The following is a 20,669-nucleotide window of genomic DNA, read 5'->3' as shown; positions in this document are numbered from 1 at the left end:
CCAATTGGCACCCTATGCTCTATTGTATAAGAAAGCAGGCCAAACAAGCCTCGGGAAGCAAGCCAGTAAACATCATTGTCCCAGATTTTTGCTTCAGCTCCCACCTTGCATTTCCTGAAGTATGAGATGAAATAAATTATTTTCTCCCCAAGTTGCTTCAGTAACCTGGTCTTTATCACAGAAATAGAAAGCTAATTAGGACACCAATAGTACAAGGTTTAGAAGCCCAGGACACACAAACCTTCTTGACTATTACACACAGAATTCTCTTTCAATCTTTTTTGAAGTGGAAACATCAAATTGGAGACTAATGGCATACTCTGCACCAGAGCTTCTGAGCCTGTAATTCTTGAGTTTCTCTCAGAATACCTTGTAACAGGAAATGAAGAATTGTCACAGTCTTTGCTCTTAGAATTCAGAGAATTGAAAAAAATAAACGGCACCTACTGTGTTGCATGGTGACATCGGGCAAATGATTTAACCTTCCTCAGATTTCTCCACTATGGTGTCACAAGATCTGTTTCAGCAATGATTTAGTGGTCCCATTACCTATTGCTCATAGAGTTCTACGCTAGAAACACCTGTCCATTTTGGTTCTTTAGGTTGATAAGCAGGACTGAGTGTCTCCATGATTTTTGCAAAGGCAGAGTGTACCTCTCCATCAAAATGAGTAACAGACAAGCCCTGTTTTTAGTGCTATTCTCTTGAGAAAGAGAGAAATAGGGACAATTAAAGTCCTTCCAGTCAAGAGCCAGCATAAATTACATGGAATCATTCAACATCAATTTATAATATTACTAAGAGTTTCATGATCTGTCATCATGCATTAGTGTTTGCCTCAGAAAATAGGACTGGAAAATTAGCAAGGTTGAAGGTGAATAAAAGTCCTATTTCATGCACAGAGGCTCTGGGCACATCACCTCTGTGGGAACCATATTCATATTCAAAGACTTGGAAATTGGTAACTTGAAAATAGCTGTATTTCTAAAATAAAATGATCTAAATCAAACTGAAAAAATTTAAGTTAGAAAAGACACAAAAATACATGAGTTTTTTAAAAAAATAAATACTGTTGCACATGAATTATTTTCATCATTAAAGTCATTTTTAAACTACCCCTGCATATTCTTTCTCTCTCTCTCTCTCTCTCTCTCTCTCTCTCTCTCTCTCTCTCTCACTTTGTGTGTGTTTGTGTGTGTGTGTGTGTGTGTGTGTGTGTGTGTGTGTATGTGTGTGTGCCTGTCTGTCTGTCTATCTGTCTGTCTCGGTCTCTCAATATGTCTTGGTATGTCTTTTCTGTCTTTCTCCATCATAAAACTCTTCTGAAATGCTAAATAAAAACTTGAGAATCTATAAAAAATACTCTTTTTTCCCCGTAATTGAATGATGTGACCTATAACATAGAGATTCTTTTTTTATCTTTATTAACTTGAGTATTTCTTATTTACATTTCGATTGCTATTCCCCGTCCTGGTTTCCAGGCCAACATCCCCCTAACCCCTCCCCCTTCCCTTCTATATGGGCTTCCCCTCCCCATCCTCCCCCCATTACTACCCTCCCCCCAACAATCAATGTTCACTAGGTGTTCAGTCTTGGCAGGACCAAGGGCTTCCCCTTCCACTGGTGATCTTACTAGAATATTCATTGCTACCTATGAGGTTAGAGTCCAGGGTCAGTCTATGTATAGTCTTTGGTTAGTGGCTTAGTCCCTGGAAGCTCTGGTTGGTTGGCATTGTTGTTCATATGGAGTCTTGAGCCTCTTCAAGCTCTTTCACAGTAGCATAGAGAAAATACAGTATGTGTCTTAAGAACTTTAATGATACATTAATAATTTTGTACCAGCAGAGGGCCCCCTGCTGTAAGGTAGCTCTGTACCTGTGAGGGCCAGCCAAGCCTGTTAGGGAGGCCCTGAAACAGGGCTTCATATTTACTTTGGACTTCAGAATTTGTTTGCCTCCTGTGTTTAATTAAGAAGTATAAAAACCTGAATGGAGAAAAGCCAGACCCACTTCTGATGCTTGAGATATAATTAATATTTTCATCATGCAAAGTTAATCTTCTTTTGCTGTCCCAGCTTGAAAAGTAAATATGCTTTAGCCCTGTCTCGTGGGTGTACAAGCACCTGCAACCTGATTCTATGAGAGCATCCTATGTTTCTTTCTTGCAGTCTTTAGAAACACACTTACAGTGAAGACACCATTTAATCTCCATGATGCATATACATTGAGAGTCATGGAAATCATTAATTTAGATTAGCACTTTTGACATGGACTGCAAAAGTTATCAAACTTTTTCTCAACTCAGTTTTTAGCTCTGTGAGTTTCCTGCAAATGAAACATATTAAAGACTTTTAAAATTTAATAAGCACTGTATGCATACCAGCTTTGTCAGTTCTGTTGAGATTATTTTATTATCAGTATTATGACCATTTGAAACAGCAGGAATTGTGATGTCCTCCTCAAGTTATTGCAACATGCAATAACTTTTAGAAATACATGTTCTAGATTAACCTGTTGAACAGATCGATTCTTTCCAATTCTAATCTTTTTCATGTAGTTGGTATGTTTTTATGTAATTCACCACCACAGATGGTTCATTTGCAGAGGTAGATGCAGGCTCACACAGACAGAATGCACTTGAAAGACATCAGAGATGTATGTAAGAATACTTTTAACAAATGATAAAGGAAAAGTTGTCAAAACAAGAAGACAAATGTAATTTTCACTCTTTAAAATCTTTAAGCCACCATTTCCTTTCCATATACATTGCCACGGAGAGAGAGAAGTGAATACAGCCCCAATGGATCCAATGGGTATGAATCATTAGGTTTTTAGTGAGAGCAAAAACAAATAATTCACATTAATTTCAAGAGAAAAACAAATGTGGAAAGCACAGGTAAAGAGATGATTTCATTTTTCATGAAGTAGCTCCTGTGGGTACCATGGAAGATACCGATCTTGCTCTGTGTCATGGTGATGTAGCCCGGACAACTGACAGGACTGACGGACGCGTGCGCACTAAGGCTTTTTCCAAGAGCCAGAGGCGAGGTGCGTTATGCTTCTTACTCCCCAGAATGCAATGCAAACCGAAAAGAAAATCTAAAGAAAGAAAACAACAAAAGTGAGCCAAACGCTGTTGCTCCAGCGAGTGAGATTATTCTCCTGGAAGAAAACAAACACACATAATTTTACACAGTCAAATTGCTTAACATTTAGCAAGCTGTTCAAGGACGGAATTTAGTCACCTTAACAACAAGGCATGCATGTGAAGGTAAAAATAAGAGTAAGACTTTTTTGTTGTTGTTCTTTTTTTACTCTTACATTTACAAATATGAGTTATTTAAAGATACAGGCTTATATAAAGTAGACACTGAGAATAATAGAAAAGTTTTTTTCTGCATTTGTGGGTACTGAATGTAGTGTGTTCTAAGTTAGATGATGTCATTGCTTCAATGGTTTAAGGAGGCTTAGAAATATGAGATGCTAAAACACTTTTGAAGAATCATTTTCCTCTGAGGCGATAAAATCTAGCCAACTATGCACTTCATCCAACAGGAATGAAATCCACAAAACTGTGGCTAATTTACCTTCCCCATCTTTTGATCTCACTGGGTATTAAAATGTAGCTGCAAATTTTTTTCTTAAAATTGAAGATATATCTAAATCACAAAAAGTCAGCCCGTGGAGTCCATTGAATTTCTTGCTTTTGGGTAACACCATAAACTCAAAACAAATCACCAAAATTTTATATTCCCAGCTATTCCCAACAAGAATAACAGCTACAGCACTTTTACTCTGCATAATCTAAATAGTATATTCCATAATACACCTGTCCATGCACTGGTTGTAGGCTATGTGCCTTCAGGATTCATCTGTGTGAACTCTTCCCTGTGTTCCTTTAGTTAAAACATAGGACTGCCTTCCAGACCTCCATTTTAGGAGAGTTTTAGACTGATGATGAAAGAAAGAAAGAACCAGACTCATTGTAATGAGTTTGTAATAAGCCAGACATATTATTGTAAATAGCTATGTGGGCCTCATTCTTACAGCGTCTCTTTCTATATGAACTGTGCAAACATTTTCTCCAAAATATGACAATACTACCAGTTTCTTCTCCCCAGGAAGACATTAACTGTTTCTGGAAGGTGCATTAAGATACTCAATAGAAAATTACTTAAGCAGTAGTTGGAAGCATGGGTGTATGCTCTGGTCCTGATGTAATCAGTAAGCTAATGACATCAACTGAGGTCAACCATTAAGTTACACAAGTACCCTTGCTATCAGGACCAGAATAATGAAACAATATCAGCAACAGCAAACACACACACACACACACACACACACACACACACACACACACACACACACACACACAGTGACAATGACCCAAAGTAAACAAGATAAACTTTGTGGAACTTTGATGCTTAGATATGATTCATTGTCCAACTTCAACCTCTAGGTGATCACTAGCTAGAATGTGGGCTACTCATATAAGTTTATTCCCCTCACTCTTTCATTCCTTTGAGCCTATCAGACCGCCAAAAATGAAAAATAAAATAAAAAATTAGTACATATATTGGGGCAGATGACAAGAATAATATTAACATTCTGGAATTGCTTCAGAAGTCAAGCACAATGTGTTTAATGGCTGGTTTTCAATTTGTTTCTTTTGACTGTAACTCAAGAAAAATGACCTCATGAGATTTCTCATGGCAGTGCCAGGTAAAATAACACCAGGAGCAGGGAGAATTGTGAATACACCTAAATTTGGGTAGTGAGTTCCTTTTGTTTCTGAGAATGAGTTAACGTTCATAGTGTAGTTGAAAATGACACAAGAGGGTAAAAGATGATGCTTATTATATTGGTAATTATTTATTTGAATTCAGCATATGAATTAAACAACTAGTACATTCTAGTAGAATCTTAAATATATGTGACAATAGAAGATTTTATTAAGTTTGAATCTGATATTTATGGTCACACAGATTTTCTCCATGGAGGAAGACTGGACAGTAATTTCCATGAAACCTCCAAACCTCTATGTAAAATTTTATGTGACATAAGTAATTTTTCTTAGTCTTTAAGTATGTATGGTCTCATTTAGATTTTGCATACTCTAACTTCTCAGTGGTCCTAAAAGTCTCAGCTAAAATTAGAGTGAAAAAATTTAAAAAATTACAGGTTGTGACTTTGTTATTAATCCACAATGATGGGATTATTATACCTTTATACCTTTGAAATTCTCGTCCAGTTGGGTCCTACAAACCTCTTTCCTACTAAAGCCCAAGAACTGACTATTCCCTACCTTCCTCAAATGCAGTCAGCACCCTACATAATAGCAGGGTTCATGTCTTTTCAATTTCTCTTTTTGGGGCATCTGCAGGGTAACCTTCCGAAGAGAAGCATGCCTGATGGATCTCAGAAGACTCAGTCAGACCTGACTAATGCGCTCTAGAGATGTTTGTGTCAGGCATACTCTTGGTGTCTTGACCAGACTGTGTTGTCTGAACCCCAGGACACAGTTTGGAAGACTGGTATCTCATTTTTGGAGGAAGCAGTAGGAACACAAACATGTTAATATATGATTACCAGGCAATCTGAAGAAGATTAATAGCGGGGATCAATAGTACAGACAACTCTGGAATCCTACCCTGAGTGATATGCTACATTTTCTTTTAAGTGTAACAATCTTGATTTGCTGTTTTTCAAAGCCAATAACTACTATGCTTTTGAGATATTTTCACAGACAATATTTTAAGGATGAAAATTAGACCTTTCAAATATTAGGACTGGGGATGAAGAGATGGCTCACTGATTGCTCTTCCAGAGGACCTGAGTTCAAATCCCAGCATCCATATGATAGCTCACAACCATCTGTAATTGGATCTGATGCCCTTTTTGGTGTATCTGAAGATAGCAACAGTGTGCTAATAAAATAAAATTGGGACATATACATTGACAAAGAGTCACAGAAATGACATAAAATGATTATGTCCTTCTAAATATGTTTTTATAGGTGACTCTTAGAAATATTAAAGTAGAGAAAAATAATTTTTAATATTTCTGAACATATAAGAAAACATTTATTACATTACTAGACATAACAAAATTAATAAATAATTTAGTAGAAGTAATTATTTATCATGAATTGATTATTAATATCAATCTGTTAATTTTTTCTTTTTAAATATTGTTTGATCTTTTATTAAGCTATTAATTTGTGTTTACACAGTCATTAAGATTAAATATATTCATTCAATAATAGGTCATTAATATATCTCTCGGTCAAATGAAATAAAGGCCACTACACTTTTGCTTAAGCATAGTGAGAGTATAAATAGATATTTTAGCATTTAACCCATATTTTTTTATGTTACTCCAATGTATAGATATGTTTTCAGATGCATGCAAATTCAATGCTTTCTCATTTTATCATAGCTCTGGCCAAGTCCCTTGATTTTAACAGCTGGATGCAAACTATGAAACAGAGGAAGTTCATTCCTAGTGTCAAGCCCTCCTTGTGCTAACACATCATTAGTGGTCCTTGTCTTCGGGCTATTTTCCTGACTTCCCAGGGACTTCAACTCTCATGCCTGAACTTTGACCTGTACAGATGCTCTCTATGTTTCTTCCACCTCATTCTAGAAAGATCATCAGTTGGCAGGTGGCTAATCTGAGCACCTAATCCCTGTTAAACACCATTGGGAGCTATTGCCCCTCCCAGTTAAGTCTGTTTCTGAGCCCTTGTTGAAAATGGCTCGAATCTAAGCAAATCAGACTTCTACCCTACTGGAGGGAGACTCATATGTGCAGGAATGATTTCATGAAAATGACATGCCAAAAAGTTGCAAATCCTCCAATCATATGCTGGGATGGTTGACTTCTTATATGCCACTGTACACATTCATCTCTTCTGGTTTGGGTACACTGAGTATAGACATTCAAATAGACCGAATGTCCAAAAGAAACAAGCATCTTGTTGAATAGTAGACCATTGCAATGACAGCTAGTGAGCAGTGCTGCAGACTTTATGAAGGTTTTGAAAAGAGACTTAATGGCATTTAACCTTGTTATAAATTTGCAGGTGAAACACATGCTTTAAAATTTTTTGAATTATTCATAAGAAAATGAATATCTATGGAATAACTTGTAGCTTATCTTTGGCTACTTCGTGAGTTCTTCTTTCTTCTGCACTTCTCCACCCTTATTCCCCCACACTTTCAACCTCTTAACTCTAAATAGGAGAGAAAAAATGATAGGCAGGAAAGGAAAGAGATCCCTGAGTAAAGTCAGGGGTCTGAAAGGGGGCAATGATATGATTAGATTACTTCCCACAAATTGGGGCATCGAGTTCCTTGGGGCAAGTTTGCTTTTCTCTGTTAGATATCTAATTTCTTCTTGTTGTTTCTTTTCTGTGCACTATTACTTAATAAACCACAACCAACAGTGCACCCCTCTTCTCAGGGCCTTAGCATTTATATACCCTCTAAAAACATCCCAGATTACAAATATTGCAGAAACTATATGCAACTGCAAGCATGTCAAGTGTGTTAAGTCATTTTCTATAGGGGAGAATCATTTATTCTATGTGACTAAGGAAAGAACCTCAATTATTTAAAACAGGAAACTACACTTTTGTGAATACTAAAAATCATTGCATTAAAATCAAAATTTATGCAATTGCGTAAGTTTACAAAAAATGTACATTTCTGTAATTTCCTAGTATTCTTGATAAGCACCTGTACTCATTCATAGCTCTGACAGCTCTTATATGAGTCCTAAATAAAAGATACTACTTTCCTACAAAACCATTTATTTCCCATCCAACTATTAATAGGCATAAAATAGAAACATTAAAAACTAAAACTATATCAAGTGAAAAATAAATTTTGCTCACAGTTTTGGAGTTAAGAGCACTGGCTGTCATGCAGATGACCTGGTGTCTCATTTCCTACATCCATATAGAGACTCATTACAATCTGTGACTTAGATTCTACAGGATCTGATGCACTCTTCTGACTTTCACAGGCATCAGGCACACATGTGATGCACATATATACAATGCAGGCAAAGCACTCATACACATAAAATATAAATCATCTAAGAAATTGAAAAGATTGTTTCTCTAATGTCAATGAAAGTTGAAAACCAACAGTTAATTGGCTACTATGAGGATTTTCAACAATTATAAGAAGTACTTTAATGGAAATATGAAAACTATCTAAATTATATAAAATTACCTGAAGAAAACTAAAACAACACTTTAAACACCATGCTTTTGGTATTTTAAAAATGACTTATTAGCATTGTGCACTTATGGACTCAAACACTGCACTTCTCTATGCTTATAGTATATTCTACAAATGACCAAGATAGTCACTTATATGTTTCCAGACACTGTAGCATTACTGAGAAGTCTTGAGGAGTGTGTATTTATTTCTAAATAATATATTATAATGTAATCATACTGTATTTAATGAGTTCTTTGGAAAATTTACTACTATTTACTTTTCAAATGGACTGTTTATTTGTTACCATATATTAAAATAAATTAGAGTTCTTAGCCTTAAAAAGACAACAATCTTATGCTCATATATAAATGAGAATTGTTTACAAAATATATTTCAGTCTTTAAGTATCTTCTGATATTAGTTTTAAGTAAGAAAATACGCTAAACAACCTTGCTCAAGTTAAATAAAGTGCAGCTTTAGGAAGATGTTTCAAAGCATCAGAAGTCAGATTTTTTTAAAAGCTTCTAGCTGACTTCTTTTCTGTGTAAACTCAGTTACTTTACTATTTCATGCTAAACTAATGGAGGCAGTAAAAAAATAGCTATACAGATACAAGTCATACCATCAATATTACTCAACTCATCAACCCCAACCTGATAATCTTATGTCATGTACAATAATGTACACACTTCTGAAAGTCTAGACCACCGTAGAATGTGTGTATTCCTTTAGGCATTATTTGTGAACCAGTCTGCTCTCACTCTGAACCACACATGAACTATCGCATAAACCCTTGGGAATGACAGATATTCTTAATAAGATTAGGGAGTACTTAGAGGTCTATGGAGCCTACCTACAGTTCAGAGAGAACATGTTTGAAGACAGTTGGCCTGAATTAGCTACTGTGCATGCAAGCCCATCTGGATGGGATTGTATAAACCATAATTAGCATAGAGTGAAAATACATGCTACATTTCTCAAAAACATCTGTGGACTTTTCTTCATTGAATTTAAAGATTGAATTAATTGTCTGTATTGATACACAATTTTTAGGAATGCTAACATTACAAAGCTTTGTTTTCAGAGGATAGTAGCTGTTGCTGATTTTTTTCTTGCTTAGGAACCATAATGCTGATTCTACATAGATTGTTTTTTTCCTATGGTTTATAAAGATTTTTGGTATATTCTTATTATTCACGCTTCCCTCTGCCTTTTGTCTTCCCCTTTCTCCAGTTAAGCATTTATTCTTTCATTTTGAAGTTGAAAGTGCAGTTAGAGTGCACTCACGGAGCTGGGAAATAGTCTAGGGGAAGTGTTCATTTTTATGGGACTCTTTACACCAGGGATCTTCATGCACTTATCCTGGAGCAGCCTGTGGTTTTCTTTGTGTGCCTGTGAGAAGGAGACGGAATAGAGCAAAGCAGCAGCAACAAACTCATAGGCATGAACAACCCGTTTTAGCTTTTTAAAAGTTGGAACTAAAAGCAGAGTACAAAGAATAACAAGCACTTGAATATTACCTAGTTTCACTTTGTGTGAAACTTTTATATACATTAAAGTTACTGTTGGGTAAACCCTTCTAAATGCCCTGACATTATGGTTTAAAACTGAATGATGGATAACTGAACTTTCTTCTTCATCTTCTTCTACTACTCCTCCTCCTCCTTTCCCTCCTCCTCTCCTCTCCCTCCTCCTCCTCCTCTCCCTCCTCCTCTCCCTCCTCTCCCTCCTCCTCCTCTCCCTCCTCCTCTCCCTCCTCTTCCTCCTTCTCCTCTCCCTCCTCCTCCTCCTTTCCCTCCTTCTCTCCTCTCCTTCCTCCTCCTCCTCTCCCTCCTCCTCTCCCTCCTCTCCCTCCTTCTCTCCCTCTACCTCCTCCTCTTCCTCCTCCTGCTTCTGCTTCTGTTTCCACTTCTGCTCTTGCTCCTTCTATTCTTCTTAGTCTTCTCTCTTTCCCTCCCTCCATATCTCTCTCATTCTCTCTCTCCAATTAGTGAATTTAAAACATCAATAATAAAATTTCTACATTTTAATTTTATTAAAAATTTTTATAGTGACAGATATTAAATCCAAACACTTATATATGGGGAAAAAATTCCCCCCACCACTCCAACTATGTCTTATAGGTACACACATTTTTTTTGTTCTTCTAAGAATTATACAAACACTTTGCTTATAAATAGAAATAAATCCTCTTTGATTTCCTTGTTCTATCTTACCAGTAGCACAAAACTCCTTGCCTTATATCCAGTACATATGAAACAGAAAACTTTTGGGTAAAATGTTGTTAAATCCTAGTCTTTCAGTGTCCCTAAGGAATTATCTCTAATGAAGCTGTGCATGACAACTATTCTAAGATTTCATATATCTATATTTCTGACTTACTTCTTATAAATGAAATTAGAGCATTTATATTCTAAAACAGACCTGTGTGTCAATAAAATTTATAAGTGGAAATAGATTAGTCACAATCTTCTACCAAAATCCCATTTCTGTATTTAATAAGTGACAGCCAACCCCTCTCCAGAATCTTATCATGAAGCAAATGGATTATCAGTACATCCAGGAACAAAAGCTTATGGCCTGATCTTTAGATGGAGGTGGCTAAATATTCAATGCTTATACAATCTTCAATTCCTCAAAGGCACATGTTTACAAATACAGAATTACATTCAGCAGTGCTTATCAGGATAGTTGGTGTGATGCCCAAATTTCCTTTGTATTTTTTTACTACTTAGGAAATAAAAACAAAAATCTCAAATATATGTCCTATTTTTCAGGAAAAAAATGCTCTTTACAGACATAATAGTGGTGTTTAGTATTAAAAATAGGACAGTCTTAGAGGGGTTTTTGAAAATAATCATACATTGTTTTTGCTTGCATCACAGGGGTGATTAGAGTCCCAATAATTGGTAGCCTCCAGAGCAGACTAATAGAAGGCCAACAACCCACATATGGCTTGCAGCTTGAGGGATTTCTCAGAGTTCTGCCAGAGATGGAACTGCCCAAACAGCTTTCTGTAAATGTCCTCACTCATAAACTGTATCCTTCTAGGCCAGTCATGCCAGAACTGGACCCACGGGTATACAGAGCTGTGGCTGATGGCTAATAATGACGACTTCCTAAGGAAGCTATAGCTGCTTTCCCGAGAGACACCTCAAATGCCTGAACTCTCCCTTACTTTCCATTTGAACTACCTGTTCTGGCAACACTTCCAGCAAAGGCTGAGGCAGGCAGCAGACAGCAGGCACCCAGCTGTTTCTAATAAGTTTGCAATATAGGTCCTGATCAAACAAGAGCTGCATATATCCAAGGTTCATATTATAGCTTTAAAGCTGTTAAAATAAAAGCTATTAGCCTAAACCAAGACACATCATTCATGTTCAGAAGGATGATAATAGTAATAACAACTTAATTATGAAAGCCAATGTATTACTGAAGAGTATATATCATGAACTGGAGGAATCTACACAAATTGAGGATCAATTTATATATGTGTATAGCAATTTCAGAGTCAAAATGCACATTTTAGATCTTTCCCAGAGGATCTTGAAAAATCTAGTGGAATATACACATAAAACACCCTTCAGTAGTTAGTCAGTTCAACTGTAGAAGTGTTTTTTTTAAATACTCGTTGACAAAGTTGAGAAAAAGCAGTAAGTAACATTTGTTCAATTCTGAGAAAAGCAGAATGATAAACTACTAGAACAGACAGCTGGTAATAGAACCCCGAAAGAAAGGCCCAGTTGTGACTTTAAAGTACAGTTATTTTACATTAGCTCTATATTTAAGTTTTTATTTTAAGTTTTTAATAGTTTTTCAAGTAAACATCAGTCTTACAGTCTCTTGTGGACAGTATAAATATGCTCACTGTCCTCTATCAATTCATTGACTACGTATTGTTAGGTGTTGCAATTCAAAGGAAAAGCAGCCCGGGGCTTACTTCCTATGGGAATGGATGCACAAAATATTATGTGAACTCAACCCTAATTAGATAATATTTTTTTCTTTCTTCCATTTTGGATACAAAGAAATATATTTGAATTGCAGTTTTATCTTAAATAAATAATGCTACTAAACTTTAAAGTCTACACCTGTACTTAAAATAATCTGGTAAATTTATTGGAGATACTAATTGAAACAATGTGCACGAAAAATTATTACAGCTTCAGTGGTGTATCTATTACACAGGTGTGCTGGGTTTCCTGTACACTATCATGTTATTATTGCCATTGCTGTTAGTGACTCAGCTTAACAGTGATGTGTCCTAAACTTTGCTTTGAAATTTTTCACGTAAGTGGATTCTACACTGTTTTGTATTTAATTTTGGTTATTATTGTATAAGACACACAGGAAGTACTTTTTTAAATAGAGTAAGGAAATTTTCACGTCCGATTCCTTTTTTGCAACTATTATTCCTGCTAATATCATTACTGATATATACAGAAACATTGGTTACCCAGAACATGAATATCAAATAAATGCAAAATAGGTGATAGAATGAAAACTATGTATCATTTATCCAGGTTTAAAATAATTCTAAAAATATCAAAAATCTCTGAAAGTAAAGAGCAGGAAACTGTTTCTAAGATCAGGTGATTTAGCTTCACTTTGGTCTACATTTTTTTCACACACAAAAAAAATAAAAGGTTTTAATAAGACAACGTGTTGTGTAATTCACATACTAAATTGGTCTATCCAGGGAGACATCACAATCCAGGAGCCATAGTTATGCTCCTGCAAGTAGGTCTTCAGTAATGCCTTAGCTTCTTGATAGGGTCCAGACATACACTTAGCCACGTGGTATGTCCAAGCTCCAAGTAAATCATCTGTTTTAGCTTCCTTCTCAAGCAGATTAAATTGACTTAACATTACAGCCTTACAAATCCCACTTGCCATTGATAAGCCAAGTTTAAATGGAGAACTTTTAGGGAGCTTCCCACTTAGTCCATCCACTTCTTTTATTACTCTTACTCTTTATCTTTGGAAATTACAAGTCAGAAGTATTAAAACAAAAAGTCTTAAAAGCACCACAACCTTGTGTTCGATAAAACCACTGCCTGAGAGATCGGAAATCTGAGTTGTAATTTTTGGTCACAAAATGACTAAGTCATTCTCTTTCTCTAGAAAATGTTATCAGCACAGTATGACAATGTTAGAAAGTTCCCAGGATTGCCCCCAGAAATAGTTACATTTGTTAGGAAAACACACAGATAGATAGTCTTACCCAAAGTATTGGCATAAAAAGGTTGCAAAGTGAACAGAGGAAAAGTCATAAAAGTGCCTTCTAGAAAGTATTCTCCATCCATTTTAGAGAAGGTAGAAAGACTAGAAATGAAGAGCAGAATCTTAAATTACCAGTCCCAGATAAATTGATATGTAATCTCCACAGATATAGTGGTCTTTGCCACACAGTTGTTTCAAATTTAACAAAGCTAGGGCACACTAAGGTCATCTTTAAAGAGTAATGTATAGCATATTGCCCAATGATTACAGATAATGTATAAGTAATGGTATTTATTACTTTGAGAATTCTGCAGAGGCTCAGTGACATGAACACTTAGTGACAAGCAGTAGGTACTGGGTAAAGAATATGGGCTTTAAGGACTACAGTTTCAAAGGAAAAGAAGTTGTGTACAGATATAATTAAAAAAATGCAAAATTTCCTTGGTCATCTTATAAAACGAAAACTTACAAATCATTGCTTAGTTCAAGGTTGATTGTTGCTACTTTTTCTTTCTGTTGCAGGATAAAATTTGGGGGAGATAGATAAAGGTAGAGATGAGAGAGAGAAACACAGACAGAGACAGAGACAGAGACGGAGAGAGGCAGACAGGGAAAGACAGAGAGAGGGAGGACAGATCTTAGTATTCTTAAAATAATAATGGCATTCTAAAATTTGGTGGAAAACTTAAAATATTTTCTGCAGGCTAAATTACGCTTTAGGGCAACAAGAGTTTTGAGATATTATCTCTAGCTGTGAATACATGTAGAAGAATATTGGTTGATGGTGCATCTTCCTGATACTGTGGCCGTTATAATGTTTCTGGAATAACTAGGCGTCATTGGAAACTCTTTGTTAAGCTTATGAGGCTAGATTTTGGAACAGAAGGTGTCCAGAGGTAAAATTTCCTAGAAAATCCTTTAGGTAATCCTTATACAATACAAATGGTTTTCTGTATAAAATACACTTAGACTAATTTTCTTTTATATAGCAGTTAAGAACCACTATGCTAGACTGAAGAAAGTGGTGAGGGAAATTTTCTAGGTAAAAACTTGGAAATTCAAAGAACCTGTCCCGTGGGGAGTAAGTTGCAAACCATCAGAAGGAAGAAATAAGTTCTAGCTTCTACCCAGTGAGCTTTTCCATGTGTATGACCCTAGTATATATTTAATGTTTTTAATTGTTTTTGTAGAGGTCAAGTGAATGGGTTCTCTTTTAACAATAACTTTAAAATTACTAGAGAAGCCAAGCTACACAGTGATGTCAGATATTGTTGTCCAATTATATTTGAACTCTTTTTCTAAATTTACCCAGTTACGCTCCTTAGCAGTAAACCAGCCTGCCAACAGACTACGTAACTTCATTCTTCTCCTGTCACGAAAGGAAAGCCCCAGAGAAACTTCACAGAACCCTGGAATGAGAAGATTGTTTTGGCCCCTGACAGTTTCGACGGATGAATATTGCTGAAAACTTAACAGGATGTAAACAAGGAGTGATCTATTCTGAAATCTGAAGAATGAATCCTCATTCAGAAATGTTCTTTGTCTTTCTCATTTTTTCCTTCTCCGTGTTTTATTTTTACCCTCTTTGCTCTGGTGAAGTGAATTACGAGTTCCCGGATGACCTGAAGACAACACAGCTTGGTTTGCCGACCGGAATTCTCCCACATGGGTTGGCGGCCAGGTCAGTCAGCATGATATTAGTACATTTAATTTTCAAAACACATACAGTTGGAACAGATGTGTTTTGTAGGGATTTCAAGATGAAGTTTAAGAATATGGAGGCCTGGGCAATGTTGGAATCCAATATAGTTAGCGGTCACTCTGTGAGACTAACGCCTGCTGCTAATCACAGCTTGTCTTGGTGAAAAGCAGTTTGTACTATGTGTGTATAGCACTGTGGAGAATATCAAAGCTACCAAGAGTTGAAGCAGTACAGCAGGAGCTCCAGATCTTTATGTAAATTAACCTCACAACATGGAAAGCATTAAGTTGAGGGTTTTAGGAATTTGGAACTTGAAATGCCTAGGATGTGGGTTTAATTGAAACACGGTATTATGACAATCAGTTATTCTCTTGAGACGTATTTTTTAAGGTGCATACAAATGTGTAATTGAGCATTGACATATTACATCACGGTGATATATTCTAAACAAGCCCTATCTGTTTTATGGCATTTATTTTACCAAATACCACTGGATATTCACGGATTCCTCCTTTAGAGTCAAGCCATCTGAATAAATGAGCAGCATGCTGAGGTGAGCCAGTCAGTTCTCTGATGAAGCCAGGCCTCGGAGGCTCACACATACACAAAGCATTTCTTCTGGAAAAAATATTCCTGGGCTTTCAACATAAATCAGGGTCAACACATAATACGATCGTACTCTAGTGCATTTAAAAGCTGGAAAACAGTCTAACTAGGATGTGACTGCTTCCAGCAAACCTCCAGGCCAAACAGCAATCAGAAAGAATTCATGGTTTTTGTTTCAGTCCTTCTCAGGCAGGCCCAGGAAGGAGTTGCCTGGCCTCCTGGGGAACATCCAAATGGGCTTTAGGAAACAACACTTTCTCACTGTGAGGAGTCCACAGAATTTCCTTTGCTTCCTCTTTTTTTTTGTAACATAGACACATACTCAGATAGTAGTGACTAATAATAAATGTTTAAAAGCCTTGATGTTCACACCCTAACAATCGACTTACATGTTTGTGGTCAAGAATAGCAAGAATCTTAACTGGAATCTCATGGGTAGCCCAGTTATAATTTTCAGTATTTATTAAGATTTAAGGGTTTGATAACTGGTTGTTGGTTAGCTAGATGCAGAAATAAAAACACCTTTCAGGCAAGTAAATCATCTTGTTAAAAAGCCTCGCCGGCTATGTCCAGACCACAGTTCACATGGAGCCAAGGGTAGTAGTGAAGAATTAAACCTAACATAAGCATAAAGTATGTATGAGGGTATTTTTATATGCAATTTTTATTTTTGTCTTTGGGAATTTGACTCAATAATTCTGGAGCTCAATCACTATAGATGGTATCTCCTGTCCTAATGTTAACAACAATATCACAGGTCTGTAAACCGAAAGCAAAAATCAAACCAAAAAAGACAAATTTGACAATTAGCAGGAAAGACTTGACTGAACCAAAAAAAAAATTAGGGTGTTTGAAATAAAAAAAATGTATTTGGTAAAAATTGTATTTGGTCAAATTATATGTAGATTGAATAATTTGACAGATAAATCAATTTAATAATTTTCTAATATAAACATAAGGCATTAAATAATGAATACTGCAGGTCAAAATTGAAGGGATTTAGATAAGGAGATGAAAACATTTCACTTGATTATGCATTCTATTCATAGATATATATACAACAGAGTGACAAACCTCGCATGCCCTGACACTTAGAAGCCAGAGGTGAGAGTGTAAATTTGAGGCCATCCAGACCAAAAAGGAAACATGTGGCCTGTTCAAAAGGACAGAGAAATCATTTTATGTGCAAGTTTGTATAGTTTTAATGCTTTTAACTATGGTTTATCAATATGAAGCACAAAGTGCCTCTTATCAAATAGACTAGGACTTCCTGCAAAGTGACTTACATGATAGACGTGAAGAATTCTTCTATAATGTGGAACAAGAACACCTTCATGAAGCCTAATGTGTGGCTAACCTCGGAAGACAGAGTAAATGCCAGATGTTCTGTGGAAACCACCAAAGAGAAGGAAGGTAAAACTGGAGGAGGATTGGTGTTACAATGGGTTTATGATATGGGGCTTTGCATCTCTGGATGCAGGATGGCTGGGAATCAGCCTATCTGTGGTCCAACAAACAAAAGGCAGGGATCCTACCCCACAGAAGCACTAAAGAAAGGCTTAGTTGGCCAATATTATAGACAGCGGGACTCTATGAAAACGGAGAAGTGAAAACTTTTTGCTAATAGACACAAGGCTATGAGATTAACATCAACCTTAGTTTAAGTCATGAAGCTGATAGGGACACAGGGGGAGATGGGCATTACACAGAGATGCCTTCTTAGGGCATGTGAGAAGGTTAGAGATATAAAACTCTCAACCAAGCCCTGGATCATGCTAAAACATCAACACCTGGATCATGTGTACCAGGAGCATAAGGTATGTGCATTTATACACACACACACACACACACACACTCTCTCTCTCTCTCTCTCTCTCACGGACACACACACAAGGACACAAACACATGGACACAAACATGAGAGAAGAAGAGAAAGAGACAGAAGCAGAGAGAGACAGAGACACAGAGACACACAGAGAGATATAGAATCATACAGAGAGACAGAGTAGGGGGGAGCAGGGGTAAGAGGCACACATACAGGACCTCACAAAGAGATGCCAGATGGCAATATGTATAATGAGAGTATTCATCACAAATATTAAAATCTGCCGAGGATTTGAGAAATGTAAGATTTGTTTAAAAGTTCATCATAAGATTTATATTTATTTTTGATTCTGTGTATGTGTGAGTGTCTGTGTGCTGGTATGTGCCTGCCAGAACCACATCTGACGTGCGTTCTAGGAACAAAACCGTGGTGTTCTGTAAGAGAAATATATGTTCTTAACTGAAAAATTATTTTTCCAGTCCCAAATTTTGATGATGTAATGAGAATTATGCAATAATAGAAACAATGAAAAATATATAAGAGCTGTGAAAATAGCACAAATGTCCAAGTGTCAACCAAATAAAAAATATCTTAAAGCAAAATGTACTCACAGAAATTAAAATCTGATAAGCTGATAAAACAAAATGCTTGAGATAGTTTTCAAAGCAACAAAGAGTTAAATATGAAAGAAATATGAACCACAGGTGGAGATATGGAAGGAAAAATGAGAACTGCGATGTGTACAACAAAGATCAAGACCAGGAAGGAGGGGAAGAGTGGAGATTCCCATGAGAAGTTTATAATGTGCGAGTGTCTATCTGAACTCTGATTTTTGTAATGGCAGCATGACTGGGGGATGCTAGCTTTTCAGAAAAAAAAAAAGAGAAGTGCCCATCTAGCTCCAGGAAAGACTGAAAACGAAACTGCAGAACAACAAAGGCTGGGTGCTAAATAATAATGGAGGCCACAAACAGGAGGCTATGTTAGAAAAAAATAAAAGTTTATTCTGATGGCTGGTCAAATCATGATGAACTATCTTCAAATATTAACAATTCTCTTTAAGCTTCAAATGTATGCACAAAGTACAAAATAATCTCACATCTCAATTAAAAATGGAGGATGAACTGAGAGCGTTACTAGTCTGTGATAGTCATCTCATTAATCACATTGTGGAAAGACCAAATAAGAGTTTATACTTCAAAAAGAATGAAATTATCTTGTAAGTGATTTTAGTATGTGAGAAAATAAGCAAGCAAAAGATGCAGAAACCAAGATGATATGAATGCAAAACTTGGTCAAGTAGATGAATGCTAACTTATTTCCAATCAATGGAACAGCAATGGATAACAGTCTTTAGGGTATTAAAAAGAACATGGAATATTGAGAGAGAAGAGACGACTCAGAAAAGGACAGTGATTGCTGTACTATTATGATAATCAGAGTTCAGCAGGAGCATGCTTGTGACAAGCCTCATAACAAACATGTCCGTCACAGTCACAGTGATTTGCCTGGAAGCAAAGGTAGGAGATTCCTGGACCTGGCAGTCTTTTCACTTAGCTAAGTAAGTGTGAACCTTGGTTGAGGGTGAGACTTAGCTTCAGAGGAATAGAAAGAGAGTGATGAAGGAAACTGGTATGTTTCTTCTTGCTTCCATGTATGCATACTGATGCGTATGCCTGCACATACACAGTGCATTAGAGTCATAAACACAAGTATGCATGTACAAACATATATACATACATAAACTTAAAAACCTGAGCAGAATTATTTATGAGCATAAAATTGGAGTTGAGGGGTTAGAATAAAATATTAATAAATGAATTGAATACTTTAAATTATGACTAAACATTCAGAACCCAGAAATCATAATTTCTAACAGAGTAAAACAAAAGGAAGTAAAGTGCACATATACCCACATACACACATATATATCCCATATTGAATGCACTATAAATACATATCAAGAAGAAACAATAAAGAGTGAAGATAGTTTGTCTAACACATTAAAAATTACAAATCAAACATGTGAAAGTTATGTCAAATCAACCAGCAATTTCAATATATGAAAATGAGTTTACTAGTCAATAAAAAGGGATTCTCAGAATCTCAAACTGTGAATTTATCAAGTTAATTAATTATGGTTATGAGGGTTTTTATATGTATTCATATGTATATATGTGTCTGCATATATAAATACACATACATATACACATATGCAGTGTCATAGACTTAAAAAAACCTTTAAAGCTTGAAACCTGGAATATTGTCATTGTATATTATGGGTTACTAAACATAAATAATTTGAAATACATAAGGGAATTATAAGACTTGGGACAATCAACCAAAATGAACACTTATATCAATATTTATATATAACCACACTGCCAATAAATATTCTAGAGGAAAATGATGTTACCTATTCTAATGTGGATACATTTCAAGAACAAAGATGATGGAAAATACAATGCTATTTGATTTTTTTCCAAAGCTTAATAAAATGCTGTGTAATAATATAATCATATATGGGAACTATGAATAATATATTAGTTTGGCATGTGTGCCTTACACATTTTCCTGCTAGTTTGGAAGCCCTAGGTTCTAGTTCTTATGCCTACTTTTTCAGTTGCTCCTTGGATTGCTAATCTCCATGATGATGCCAGGCTAAGGAGGGATGAGAATGAGCTTGAGTACAGAGAATGCGTTTTCTTTGTAAAAGCTTTAACAAGCTCAAGTGGTATTGCTTTTACTGAAGACTTCAATTTAGTTCCTAGCAGCCGAGTTAGACGGCTCACAACCACCTTGGACTCTAGCTCAAGGAAATCTGAGACATCTTACAGAATATATGTGCATACTCACACATACAGTTACACATAGGCATACATACAGATATAAAAAAGATAAATTAATGTTAACAAATTAGTTAACACCGCTTCAATTTGATTATGTCCAGTCCTGGGTATTTTGGTTTAGTTTTTTGTATTAAAAAACTTATGGGATTATATTAATTTTCATTTACAAAGAAAGGAAGGGATGAAAGGAGGGAAGGTTGTGGGTGACCACAGGATCTTCAGGGGACTTGAAGC

General features: G+C 36.0%; 1 protein-coding gene and 1 long non-coding RNA gene across 2 annotated transcripts in view; one reads left to right on the top strand and one right to left on the bottom strand.

Moving 5' to 3' along the window:
• Positions 1-2,391: 2,391 nt before the first annotated feature.
• Agmo (alkylglycerol monooxygenase) overlaps positions 2,392-20,669 on the bottom strand; it is a 343,612-nt gene continuing 325,334 nt past the window's right edge. Inside the window, 1 exon segment of the mRNA NM_001135899.1 lies at positions 2,392-3,098. Within this exon segment, the coding sequence (NP_001129371.1) occupies positions 3,018-3,098 (81 nt within the window). The 3' untranslated portion in view covers positions 2,392-3,017.
• Positions 14,845-20,669, top strand: part of LOC148005205 (uncharacterized) — an 88,425-nt gene continuing 82,600 nt past the window's right edge. Inside the window, exon 1 of the long non-coding RNA XR_015623006.1 lies at positions 14,845-15,134. This is a non-coding gene — a long non-coding RNA (uncharacterized LOC148005205). The remainder of the gene's footprint in view (positions 15,135-20,669) is intronic.

This window comes from Rattus norvegicus, chromosome 6 (genome assembly GCF_021556685.1).
Source record: "Rattus norvegicus strain SHRSP/BbbUtx chromosome 6, alternate assembly SHRSP_T2T, whole genome shotgun sequence".
NCBI classification, from domain to species: Eukaryota; Metazoa; Chordata; class Mammalia; order Rodentia; family Muridae; genus Rattus; species Rattus norvegicus.
Note: the sequence above shows the minus strand (reverse complement) of the source record. Positions and strands in the feature narration are given on the sequence as shown.